Source organism: Solanum tuberosum, unplaced genomic scaffold (genome assembly GCF_000226075.1).
Source record: "Solanum tuberosum cultivar DM 1-3 516 R44 unplaced genomic scaffold, SolTub_3.0 scf00042, whole genome shotgun sequence".
NCBI classification, from domain to species: Eukaryota; Viridiplantae; Streptophyta; class Magnoliopsida; order Solanales; family Solanaceae; genus Solanum; species Solanum tuberosum.
Genome location: NW_006238967.1, coordinates 1972773 through 1987160, shown reverse-complemented (window position 1 = coordinate 1987160; position 14388 = coordinate 1972773). Strand labels below are relative to the sequence as shown.

Below are 14388 nucleotides of genomic sequence, written 5' to 3'. Positions count from 1 at the left end.
TATATATATATATATATATATATATATATTATTTTAATACCATTCTATATTTTCCTGTAAAATTAGTATTAAATGATACAACTATTTCTTTCTTCTTCTCTCCGGCCCTTAGCCGTCTCTTCGTTTATTCAACTTTGATGCAAATGATATACAGTGTGGGATCACCAAAGAATATGGTGCAATGGTGATATTGTTTCTTCCTTAAACAAGAACTCTCGGCAAAAGTGTTCAATTCATATGATCTTTTCAAGAAAATGATGTTTAAAATATTAATTATATATTGGACTATAAAAAAGACATGTGTATCATTTTATAAATTTAGTTTTTTAAAAAAAAAAAATTCACACACTTTTAGGAGGGTGAGTGCACTCACTTTGTCACATCAATATTTAATTCACTTGAAAGTTGTTAAGGGAGCTATTTAAGCATCCATATAGTTAAAGTGTTAAAGTAAATTTTGTTGTCAAGTTCAAATTAAAGGAAATTTGATGATATATATATATTATTTATTTTAATACCATTCTTTATTTTCTTGTAAAATTAGTATTAAATGATACCACTATTTCTTTATTCTTCTCTCCGGCCCTTAGTCGTCTCTTCGTTTATTCAACTTTAATGCAAATGATATACAAGGTGGGACCACCAAAGAATATAGTGCAATGGTGATATTGTTTCTTCCTTAAACAAGAACTCTCCTCAAAAGTGTTCAATTAATATGATCTTTTCTATAACATGGTATCTTACAGGTTTCCTCCCTAAATTTATGCATGATAAAGAAAAAGGAATGATTTTTATCTTGGTTCTAGCCTAAGCATGTAAACATCCTTGGTATTTTCCCCCATATGGGATCCTACTGTCATGACCCGCCACCTTATCCTTCAAATTTCGCACTGAAAGAGGGGAGGCAGAATCTAGAGTTATGGAGTGGTTAGTAGAAAACTCTAGAACTCCCTAGACCTTTCCTTAGAAGACTCTAGAATAACTTAGAAGATATCTTAGAAAGTCTTAGAATTCTCTAGACTAATAGAGAATTCTAGAACATGGACTAAAGTTTAAATAAGCAGGGACTTGTAAAGTAAATATTATTTACTCTTAGGCCCCTAGGAAGCAGTATAAATAGAAGGGCCTCTCATTTGTAAGGCATCAAAGCTGGAAGCAAGCAAGTTGTAAAGCATTCCACAAGCAATATAAAGCCTTCTTCCAAAGTTCTCTAAATCTTCCAAGTCTTTCTTTACATTCTCTTAGTGATCTGGCTTCAAAGGGATTACTTGAGCTTACAAGAGCGTGAAAGATTCGTGAGTAAGTTGTCGAGTGCCGCACGGAACATTAGTAAGACTCTAAGTCTATGACACTACACTGTGCAAATCCAAAGTAATCGAGCTCTAATATAAATATCATATAACGAATGGAAACAAAAAAAGGATATGCAATGTGGGAGCTAGATGTAAAACATATAAATGAAAGATAGTTTTAAAAACATTATAGTGATAAAAGATTTACGATACAAATTTACATTAATTGAATTGGTGTATATTTAGATAACAAATGGTTACATGAAAATAAAAAAACTTAAACCTTGATATTATGTCTTAGGCAGGGGTGGATGCAATTCAAAGGTAACATGTTCACTTAAATCCTGTATGTTGACGCAGATTATAATTAATTATATGTGTAAAAGAATATTTAAAATTACAATAGATCATAGGTATGAATTTATAATTATAAGAATGTATACGGTAGGTTCAATACTAGAATTATCTAAGGTTGAATACATAAAAACAAAAACGTGAATCGGTATATGATTGTAGGAGGAGCAATGTACTTTGTGGATGTTGCTCATCCAACACGATCGTATAAGGTCATAACTCTCCTAACAACAATTATTTGGAATGTGATTGACCACCAAATGTAACGGATGGAGTATTTAATTGTAATTAATTTCCGTTGAAATAATTTTTCTCTCTCACTCCTCCAACTTGAAGAAAAGTCCCTTATATGTAGAAATATTAATCTCAATCACTCCCTCACCTCTATGGGGTCCCATTTTGTCATTCGTTGGAATGTGATTTACCACCAAATGTAACTGATGGAACATTTAATTGTAATTAATTTCCGTTGAAACAATTTCTCTCTCTCACTCTTCCAACTTGAAGAAAAGTCCCTTATATGTAGAAACTAGACATTGGAGCCCGTGCTAGCACGGGCCCAATATATATTACTCTTTCTCTATTAATTTATGTGATTATAGATGAAATTTGGAGAGTCGTCTTAATTTTTAAATATTTAAATTTGCTAGTTAACGCAATTTATATTAATGTTAATGTCATTTTTAAATAATATTTGTTATTTTCTCTATTAACTTTATGCGACATTGACATAATTTTGAAAGTCAACCTAATGTTTTATACGTCTTCTAAATATCTTAAATTTGTTTATTATTGTGATTTATAGTATCGTTTATGTGATTTTTAAATACTATATGGCATCTTCCTCTTTTCCAATTTATGTGACACTAATAGAATTTGAAAGCCAAACATTCTTTTTATATATCTTTTAAATATTTGAAGATGCTAATTATTATTTATAGTATCTCTTATGTAATTTTCAAATAATATATTGTATTTTCTTTTGTCCCAATTTATGTGGCACAAATAAAATTTCAAGAGTTGGGCAAATTATTTTTTAATATATTTTCGAAAATATTTCAAGATATTAGTTATTGAGATTTATAGTACTTTTTAAATCATTTTCAAATAATACATAATATATTATTTGTTCCAATTTTGTGGCACTGATAAAATTCTAAAATTCAAATAATTTTTTTTATATTTTTTTATTATTGTGATTTGTAATAATTTTACGTAATTTTAAAATATACAAAAACTCAAAAAACAAGACAATGAATTAAAACGAAGGAACCACGGAGTAACTAAAATGACCCTACATGCCAAAGCATGCATATTGACCTACTCACAAAATGAAATAATATTTTGATACATTTTATATATAACTTTATTTAAATTGTAAAATTTAATTATTATTTTCTATTTTTTTAAGCTAGTGTAAAATCCAAATTAGGAGGGGGGACAACATATGAAATACTCCATAATAATTTACTTACAATTTTGCTTACAAAATTAACAAAGAACCAATTAGAAGAACGACAACGGATGAAGTCCACGTGGTTGTTTCAGCGGCAATATCTGTGAAATGCTAAGTGAGAATCTGGTGATGTCTGATGAGCTAAGCAAAGGAGAATATAGTCAAGTCCATCTAATATCTATATTGCTGCTACAGTGAGATAACTTTTCAGCCAATAATATTGTTTCAATTCTACGTGAATTACTGAAACACCCTCCAAAGTCCCAAAGTAGGCATGTTGAAACTGCCTCTTCTAATATATAGAAGAATATTAATCTCAATCACTCCCTCACCTCTATCGGGGTCCCATTTTGTCATGCGTTGGAATGTGATTTACCACCAAATGTAACGGATGGAGAATTTAATTGTAATTAATTTCCGTTGAAATAATTTCTCTCTCACTCCTCCAACTTGAAGAAAAGTCCCTTATATGTAAAAAAGAAATATTAATCTCAATCAGTCCCTCACCTCTATGGGGGTCCCATTTTGTCATTCGTTGGAATGTGATTTACCAACAAATGTAACTGATGGAACATTTAATTGTAATTAATTTCCGTTTGAAACAATTTCTCTCTCTCACTCCTCCAACTTGAAGAAAAGTCCCTTATGTAGAAATATTAATCAAAGTTCGTTTGTTCAGTTCAGGTAATATATACTCCATCCGTCCATTTTTAATTGTCATGGTTTTCTTTTTTAGAGTCAAATAGTAAGAATTTTGACTAACATTTTACGATGTATTTTTTCATTATATTGATATACAAAAAATTGTAATTTATAGTACTTTTCGTATAGTTTTTAAATATCTAAATTTTTTTGTTTAAAATATCAAATTAATATAAAATAATTTAACTTTGAAAATTGGTCAAATTGACTTTCGAAAAGTGCAACATGACAAATAAAAATTGACGGAGGTAGTATCTTTGACCAAACTCTTTGAGTTTTTTGCTAATAGTCATCAATCTTTTTCCCCTCAAATTATTGCTTGCTGTGGGAGAAATTGATGAATTTGTGGTTCTTGCTTTTGAGTATATATATTCAAGAATTTGGAGGATCTCTTGTCGTGGAATGAGGCGAATTTAGACTCTTTATACGGTTGAGGATGATCTTTCCCTTATCAACTAGCATTTGAGGTTGAGTTAGATTCATGTTTATTTCTTTATCATGATACTAGAGTGAGGCTCAGTCTCTCTACCTCTATAAGGAAGCTGTAAAATCTAAGTATATTCTAAAGTATAAGTGCCTCATCCCATTTTTTTTCCTTTCCAATTTGATTGGTTTATTTTCTCTTTTAATCCGTTTAAAAAAAGAATGACTTTTTTTTAATAACACTTTAATTTTAATTTTTCACATAACATGTTTCTTTGCAACAAATTTTAATATATGGAACATAAGCTCCAACCACAAACAAAATAAAAGAAATAAGAATGTTTTATTAATAAACAGTATGAGTACAATTATGTTCCTCTTGATTCTTCTCTCTGAATTTTCTCTGATCCGTGATTCAAGGATTGTTAGTAGCGTGTTTTTAGAACATATAGGATGATCTAAACTTTCTTGAAATTTATTTGATCTCCATATAAGTAGGATTTGGTGGATCTTCTTGGAGTATTTGATAGTCAAGAAGAGTCAGACTTTTGATATGTTCTAAAAGTCTCTTTATTTCTTTTGTGCTCAATCAAACTTAAGCTACTCTCATCGTTTATGAGTCCAAGTAAACTTACCATGGAATCAAGCAACCGTAAGGTCATCACATGCAAAGGTGTGTAATCAATTAACGTTTTTTCTTTCGTTTTAATATTATGAAAAATCTATGTATTATGCGTGTGTGCAGCTGCAGTAGGGTTTTAATATCACGACCCAGGCAAGTTCTTGAAAATTTTCCACCTCTTCTAGCGCTAAAGGTAAGCTTTTTACTCCCCTAATCTATTTTTCGATCCGTAGAACTTAAATTCTTCGGTGATTATCATTGAGGGAGAGTTTTGACCTGAAACTAATGGTGGAAAAAGCCCTAAGTTGGGTATTGGGATCTTGGGTTTGGCCTAGGGTTGATAATTTTGATTGTAATTCGGGTAATTAGGCCTCGTTTATTGATTCTTACATTAATTTGTTGTTTTTAGACCAGAAACAAGCGGAAAGAATCCGAAAAGGGAAGATTCAAGTGCCTTAAGGGGATTCAAGCTTGGTTTCGAGGTAAGTGATGGTTTGATTTCATGTTTGTGTGATGTATGTTGGTAATTGCTTTATTGTAATGCATGTATGTATGTGAATGAAACACTATTGATCAAACAATGAATTGAGTATGAATGAACAAATGTATGCCATGATTCAACACTTGATTGTGTGATTATGAGTATGTACATTATGAGTGTGAATGTGTTGATTGGATCGGGTGTCACGTTCCGACACATACATTGGATCGGGTGCCACGTTCCGACACACATATTGGATCGGGTGTCACGTTTTGACACACTAATTGAGATCGGGTGTTACGTTTCGACACACTAACTGTTTGGGTACGGTATGGGTTCCATCAGAGGACCATTGAATTGTCATATCTACTTGTCATTGAGAATGTGGAATTGTACATTGCTCTTGAATGAAAACCGATGTATATATATATATATATATGTGTGTGTGTATTACGTACATGTCATGTTTAATATGTTGTGACTGCTTATATATGTTTCTCTTACTGGAATAGCCGCGCGATCCTACCAGTACATTGTGGTTGTGTACTGATACTGCACTTGTTCGTTCTTTGTTGAGTACAGAGTATCTTCAAGCGGCTACTGATAGTCCTCAGCTAGGAGATCAGTGATCGAGATCAGATTTCAAGGGTGATCCAGTTCTTTCAGGCAGCCATGGAGTCCTTCGTTTTGTTTAGTCCATTCTCTTTGGACTCAGTTTAGATACTTCTTATGTTTGGTTGGGGTTGTACCCCTTCTTCTTAGACTTGTTGCACTTTAGATGTTTTGGTACAATGACTTTTAGTTTCTAGGGGTTGTTTTCCGCAAATGTTTAGTAATGGTTTGTTAAACTTTCGGAGTTTATGGGAACTCTATATTTTCTTAGACATTTAAACCTGCTTCCGTATCTTTAAATGTTCTAGTTTTCGTTAAGTTGTTTAGTCGGGGTGTAGTAATGGTTCTCCCACCGGAGGGTTAGTGTGGGTGCCACTCACGACAATCTGGGTCGTGACATTTACAGAATTAGAAATAAAAGTAACAACAATATTTCTTTAGGATTAAAAAAAGAGAAAAAAAGTAACAATTAAAGATTTAGACTCTCCCAAAAAGTCACAAATAACAAATTTTATTTTCTTAATTTATGCATTACTTTATTTTAATTTGATTTTTTTTTTTAAAACTTTAGAGTATTATAACAAAAAAAAATGGATAATAGCTAAGATTGAATCCAAGAGAATAGGTAACAAATAACAATAAGATTGTTCTATTTAATATTTTTCAACAATATATATTTATGTGTAATATTGATTTTAAAAATTTGAATATGTGTATTTTAATTAAAGTTTTTGTATTAGATGTTTAAAATAGTTTCTCTCAATAAAATAATCTTAATATTAAAAACACATTGATACTTACCTTTTTTCGTAATTTGACTCATAAAAGCACTTTTTTTTTAAAAATTAGTTAAACACAAATTGCTTATCAAAAGTACTTTCAAATAAATTTGCCAAACACAAATTGTTTTTTTTTAAAACACTTTTCTACAAAGTTATTTTTAAAAACATTTTTTAAAATAAGCAGTTTTTAGCAGTAATGCCAAAACAAGCTCTAAATCCAAAAAGCATTAATTTTTTTTTATATTGCCCTTGCTATTAATTCTTTTTGAAAGTTTTCACATTTATTTGTAAAATTTCCCAAAAATATTTTAAGGATTGAATTAATAAAATTATCTTTTTATTTATGATTTTTAAAGCACTGTGTAAAATGGAAAGTGATAAACTAACCTGTTCAAAGTTATATAAATACCAATGAAGGGAAAAAAAGTTATTTCCTAGTAAGGATGATCACAAAATAAGTTTATATGAAAATGATGTATTTGTAATTTGTAATAATTTGATAGAAATGGTAACTTACCTACTGACTACTACTATAAATCACATGTTATATAATTTGATAGAAATGGTAACTTACCTACTTGCTATTATTATATGTCACATGTTATGTTCTTCAGCTGTTTGGATAATTAGTAAACTTCTGATATATATTATGACATGTGTTTTAGTTCTGTTAGTACTATTATAGTACAATCTAAAGAAAAAGAGGGTTACTTTACAACCATATATTTTTCATCCTATATCATTCTAGTATTGTAAAGGTATTTAATCTTTTCATTATCTGTAACTTTTCAATTTAGAGATATTTCTCAATAATGAAATCAAATTGCTCTATACTTGAATATTGATTGATTGAATTTAATATGATAGTTGGACATTGAACTCTAGATATGGGAGATATCTACTTGGCAAGTGAATTTATAGGCTATGCTCTATTAAAATCAATATAGTGTTTCATTAATAGCCAAGAACTTAACTTAGCCAGAATAAAGTATGTTTGTATCATATTATAGTACCAATTAATTTATTATTTGGATGGAAAGTTCGGGATAATTTATTTTGGGATTAATAATTAGTATCGGGATAAGTTATTCCTCCCTTTGGGTGGTATAGTAATTCCGAGATAATTTATTCCGGATAAAATAAGTAAATGACAAAAATGTCTTTTTAAACCTTTTTTATACATCACTTTTTTACATTCATGAAGGACATTTTTGTAAACAAATAATATATTCTTAAAATTTATTATTTTGAATTCAACAAACCAAACACTCAATAAAAAATAATCTTATTAGAACTTATCCCATCATAATTTATCCTATCATAACTAATCTTATATAGCTTGAATTCAGAACTAACAAGTCCTTATAGTCTTATACTGTTAACATGTTATAATATAGTAAAAATGTAATTAACTAGAGTTTAACCAACATGGGTTGGGCGCCCTGGTGGGAGAGTTTCATCCTTAATCAGGGTTTTGGGTTCGAGCCCTGGATATAGAGAAAATTCTGTTGGGAGCGTCAACCTCGAGTGGGCCCTGCAGTGCGCGATTCTGAGTTAATCGGAGCTCTAATGTGAACTCCGAACACTGGGTGGAAAACCAAAAAAAATAAAATTAGAGTTTATAATAATAGGAGAAAACAAAATGCTAGGAGGAAAATGTTTCCTTTCTTTGACAATTCAACCCTACCTTCCTCTCCCATAGCTATTATTGCATTGGTACTGCTAATTAGGGGTGTTTAAAGTTTGTGTACAGATCTATTCAAATCGATAAAATAAATTATTTTTTTATTTGATTTTATATTTTTTGAATTAATATTTATTTGATTTTGATTTTTATTCAAACTATTAAAAATATAATCAAATCGAATCGATAATTATATACATATTTTTTTATAATTATATATACATAATATATTATACGAAATCGTAACAATCGAAACGATAAATATATATTTTTAATTTAATTTTATTAATTTAAAAATCATTTTTCATCACACAAATATTTATAACTTATTTACACCATAAATTTTGATTTATTTTTTTTAAAAAAGTTTCGTCTTAAGATCATGTTTGACATTGTTGTTGGGAGGTCAAAAGTGTTTTTCTATTTGACAATTCCTTAAAATTGCTTTTAAATGAAAATAGAAACAATTTTTCTGTTGTTGGGAAGAAACTAAAATTTCTACTTCTTAAAAAAAGTAGAAGCAGAAGCAGAAAAATATTATTTTGAAGACAAAAAAATCTCTTTCATATATACATATTTATGAATATATCCATTATTAATTGATTAACAAATCTCATAAGTCTGGTTAAGTTTCATTCAAGAATTGTATTTTTTTTTGTATAATAAATTTTTTATTTTATTTTATGTTTATATATTATTATTTATATTATATATTTAATATATCATTTTATGTTTTATTTTATAGAATTATAAATAAAGGTGACAACAATACTTTTGTAGGATTAGAAATATAAAGAACTTTATTAATTTTTATGGTGAATTTTTCTTATATAGCGGTTTAATATGTGGATTGGGTAATAAATTTATTTTCTTGATATTTTTAATTATATTTAATTCACCATGTTAATATTATATTCATATTTTATATTTTATATATTATTTTACATTTTATTTTACAAAATTAGAAAATAAAGGTAACATAGGATTAAAAATATAAAGAACTTTATTTATTTTTGTGGTGAATTTTTCATATATAGTGGTTTAATTTGTGGAATGGTTCTTGAATTTATTTTGCTTGATATTTTTAATTATATTTAAATCATCATGTTAATATTTAGTTTATTTATTTATGTATAATATTGATTGAAAATTTGAATATGTACATTTTAATTTAATTAAAATTTTGCAATAGATATTTATTATAGTTTCTTTCTATAAAATAATCTTAATATTAAAAACACATTGATACTTATCATTTTTAGTAATTTGACTGTCAAAAACACTTTTTATAAAAGTTCAGTCAAACACAAAATGCTTATCAAAAGCACTTTTCAAATGAATTAGCCAAATAATATTTTTTTTTCAAAAACATATTTTTAAAAAGTCATTTTAAAAAATACTTCTAAAAATAAGCATTTTTAGGAGCAATACCAAACATGCTCTAAGTCATATAATATTATGTAAATTGAAAATTAAAAAGTATTTAAAGAGGGTCCTGTCAATCAATTTCCAGTGGAACATTTCTCTTTTTCTCCTCCAACTTGAAGCAAAGTCCCTGTTCTGTACAGATTAAGCAAAGTTCAGGTAATCATTATATCTAATTTGTCCAAACTGTTTGAGTTTTGTTAATTTCTTGGCCTTTTTTTCTTCTACAAATTTTATTATTATTGATGAATTTTTGGTTCTTGCTTTTGAGTATATATATATATATTCAAGAATTTGGAGGATCTCTTGTCTGTTCACAGTAATTTGTGTACAACAATTGAACTTTTTTGAGTTACATTTTTGTGGGATGAGGACAATTTAGACTCTTTATATAATTTGTTGGCTTTTGAGGTAGAGTTTGATGTAATGTGATCATGATTTTTTTTCATCATGATATTAGAGTCAATCACATTTCAAATCTATCGAAGTTGGGCTCCTGTATTAAATTGTAAATGCTTCATCTAAAGTAAAGTTATTCACATATTTTGCTTAGAAACCTCAACCCGACCTTATACCATGGACTCAAGCAGCCCAAAGGTCATCACATGCAAAGGTGAGTGATAATCATGGAGTTTGAGAGCTAGTTTTTTCTTTAATTTCAACATTATGAGAAGATTTATGTGTTATGTGTGTGCGCGTGCAGCTGCAGTAGTATGGAAGGAAGGGGAGATGATAAAGATCGAAGATATACAAGTTGATCCACCTAAATCAAATGAAGTTCGAATTAAGATGCTCTTTGCCAGTTTGTGCCACACTGACATTCTCACTACCAATGGCTTTCCCTATGTATATTACTCTGTTTCCATTTCATTCTTCTCATCTTTCCTAACTAATTTGGATCCATCGTTTTGTTTATGTTGTTTTTCTTCTGTCCTCTCCAGCCTTTATTTCCTCGAGTTCTTGGACATGAAGGAGTTGGGTAGGAAAATCTTCTCTCTCTATTTCATTCTATGCAAAATTACATGTACGGTTCCAGGGACGGGCCGGCCCACAAGGGTCTACTGCATGCAACTTTACTCCGCATTTTTGCAAGAGACAATTTGCATGGCTCTGACCTGTGATGGCAACAACTTTACTAGTTATGCCATGACTCCCCTTAATTCTCCAACGCGAAACATGATCTAGTTAATTACTGCAAATTGATTTATTTAGCCAATCTCGACTTATTTGAATTTGCAGCATGATAGAAAGTGTGGGAGAAAATGTGACAAATCTAAAAGAAGGAGATATAGTGATGCCACTTTACTTAGGAGAATGCAAAGAATGCCCAAATTGCAAGTCAGGGAAGTCCAATTTATGTCACAAATATCACTTGACCTTTTCTGGCCTAATGTTGGATGACACATCAAGAATGTCCATTCATGGAGGACAAGTATTATACCATAGTTTTAGTTGCTCTACTTGGTCGGAATATACAGTTATTAATGCCAACTACGTAATCAAGGTTGATCCAAAGAAGATTCCGCTTCAACATGCTAGCTTGCTTTGTTGTGGATTTACGACAGGCTATGGAGCAACATGGAGAGAAGTTCATGTTGAAAAAGGCTCAACTGTTGCTGTACTAGGTCTTGGTGTTGTTGGACTTGGAGTGAGTACTACATTTGACTTAGCTCGACGTTTAAATGAAACAGGATATATAATAAAATAAATTCATGATGTATGAAAAATATTGCAGGCGATTGAGGGAGCTCGAAGTCAAGGGGCATCAAAAATAATTGGAGTTGATATAAATGAATCGAAACGGGGTAAAGGAGAACTGTTTGGAATGACAGACTTCATTAACCCTAAAGAATCCAGGACATCAGTTTCCGAGATGATAAAAGATGTTACTGAAGGCTTAGGGGTTGATTATGTTTTCGAATGTACTGGGATTCCATCCATGCTTAATGAAGCCATTGAAGCCTCAAAATTGGTAAAAAGAATGTCTATATTTTGTTGATAAAACAGATAAACAAACATATACAGAAACTTATTAACATTATATTCTTCTTGTTGATCTCAATTACTATTAGGGAATTGGGACAATTGTTGTTATTGGTGCAGGACATGGACTTACTAGGGAATTCAACTTAGTTCCCTTATTATGTGGTCGAACATTGAAAGGTTCAATCTATGGTGGAATAAGACTTCACTCAGATCTTCCTGCCATACTTCATAGATGCGCAACTAAGGTACACTTTTCGTTATCAAATTTAGTGACAGAGCCAAGATTTTCATTAAAGAAGTTTAAAAATATAATAAAGTAAGCACACGAAGAAGTCGAACGGGTTCAACATATATGATATATACATAAAAAAAAAATTAACCATATATTAACAATGTAATGTTTCGTTGAAGGGGTTCACCCAATTGATTATCATCAATTACAATCTCTACCTACCATATATAGTTGATTACATAATATTAATATAAAATATTCTTTATTTATATTTACCATGTATAGTACTTACAATGTATAGTTTTCTTGTAACCTTATCAGGAGATAATCTCCTTTATTCTAAAGAATAGAAATCAAGGTTTTTCTCTTGTTCATATGGTATTAGAGGCTCTATGGTTTTGGTAGAGAATCAAAGAGTTTTCACTACTGACGAGTGACTATTACCCATATATGTTGCTCGTTTCACCAACGATTATGTAAGCAAAAATTGGGTCACTACGCATCTTTTCGGTGATTACTTTTTCATACCTGATTTGCGTAGCACCTTGTCATTTTTTCGGTGACTATTTTCTCATATCCGATTTGTTTTGCACCATGCCAACTTTTTGATGACTACTTTCTCATATCTGATTTGTGTAGCACTGTGCCATTTTTCTGGTGATTACGTTCTCATATTCGATTTGTGTAGGGTTGTGCCATCATTTCGATCCTACCCATATAATTTCTCTTTTTCAATAGGGCCGTGCCATCATTCCGAGCCTACCCATATAATTTCTCTTTTTCTATAGGATTGTGCATCAATTCAACCCTACCTATATAATTTCTATTTTCCAGTTGGGTCGTACCTTCATTCCGACCCTACCCATATAATTGTCTTTCTCTGTAGGGTTGTGCCATCATTTCGACCCTAACCATATGAATCTATAAGAATGAAAAGGAAACTAACATTTTTTCTTGGCAATAACTTTATTGAAGAGCTTGGTCTTCTAAAGCTTGGAGATTGATTTCACTATGTGTTTTGTTTCTCAGATGGAGAGAAAGAGAAAAAAAAACGTGTCTTTTGGTTTAGGGACCAAATGTTTTTAAGGTTTCTAAAGTACCTTTTCATGAAATGTATCTTTTCAATAGGTCTCCACCAGACATAAGGAAATAAGTAATGAATCTATTAAATTGACTCCATATTAATAGAATTTACTTTTAGACCCAAATATTTTAATATTGTATTACTTATAAATTATGCTTCTTTAGATGACAATATATTTATGTACAAATATATTAATATATAAGTCCATAAAATACAAAAAAGTTATTTTTGTAGACTAATATTTTTTTATATCATTTTTGCAGGAGATTCAACTAAATGACCTTATAACTCACCAAATTTCGTTGACTGAAATCAACCAATCATTTGAGTTATTGAAAGACCCCCATTGCGTCAAGATTATTATCAAGTTCTAATAAATGAAACCAATTATTAGAACATATTAATACATAGTGAAATTATTTACTCAATTATGAAATTTGGTTTAATTTATGCACCATACATTGTATGCATATGATAAATAATAAACATTGTATTGCTATATATAAATGTGTATGAAACAAGTGTTTAATAAACATTGCTATTGCAGGATTGATATTCAAGTATCAGAATTATAGCAAAATTTGTCCTCAAGTTTTAATTTCAAGGCTTATAAATAGCCATTTTTCTCTTTAATATGTAAAATATCAAAAAGAGAGAAGGAAATTAAAGTACTATAAGAGTGCACTTGCTCCTATCTATCTCTCTCCCTTTCTTTCCTTGTTTTTTTTTTTGGTTTTTCACCGGTGTCCGGAGTCCACATTGGAACTCCGACTAAATCCGGATCGCGCTCTGCAGGGCCATTCAGGGGTGGCGCTCTGAACAAGATTTTCTCCATACCCAGGACTAGAACCTGAAACTTCTGGTTAAGGGTGAAACACTCCCACCAGTGCACCATAACCCATGTTGGTCTTTCCTTGTTAATTTTGTTTAGTTCTTCACTTTTATTTTATAAAACATATTTAACAATATATGTGAGTCTGCGACTTATATTTACCTTTTACTCTTTTAATATTTTTAACAAAAATTCTGACTACGCTACTAAGTATACAATATTTCATTCTCTTTAATTTTCCTCTCTTGTGTAAGGGACGTGAGTCATTGGATCAAGCATCTATTGGAAAGACTATGTGGCAAAACAGTTCTAAGAAATAGTATTTTTTCAATACTACAATTTTTTTTTTTTTTTTTTTACGTATATAGTGATATTTAAGAATCACAAGAGATGATTATTATCCCTAATTTAATGGTATAAC

The 14388-nt window shown here is 30.0% G+C and overlaps 1 protein-coding gene across 2 annotated transcripts; it reads left to right on the top strand.

Moving 5' to 3' along the window:
- The first annotated feature begins 3755 nt into the window (after window positions 1-3755).
- On the top strand, window positions 3756-13726 carry LOC102584141 (alcohol dehydrogenase-like 1). Of its 2 annotated transcripts, none has more exons than XM_006343137.2 (8): window positions 3756-3786; window positions 4828-4900; window positions 10537-10679; window positions 10775-10812; window positions 11073-11481; window positions 11569-11805; window positions 11906-12064; window positions 13399-13726. In XM_006343137.2, the coding sequence occupies exons 2-8, from the start codon at window positions 4843-4845 to the stop codon at window positions 13507-13509; spliced, it is 1155 nt and encodes a 384-aa protein (XP_006343199.2). In that variant the 5' UTR covers window positions 3756-3786; window positions 4828-4842; the 3' UTR covers window positions 13510-13726. The 2 variants fall into 2 exon arrangements, with proteins under 2 accessions (XP_006343199.2, NP_001305497.2); NM_001318568.2 differs by lacking the exons at window positions 3756-3786; window positions 4828-4900 and adding exons at window positions 9925-9992; window positions 10387-10446 and having other exon boundaries at window positions 13399-13697.
- Window positions 13727-14388: the final 662 nt, after the last annotated feature.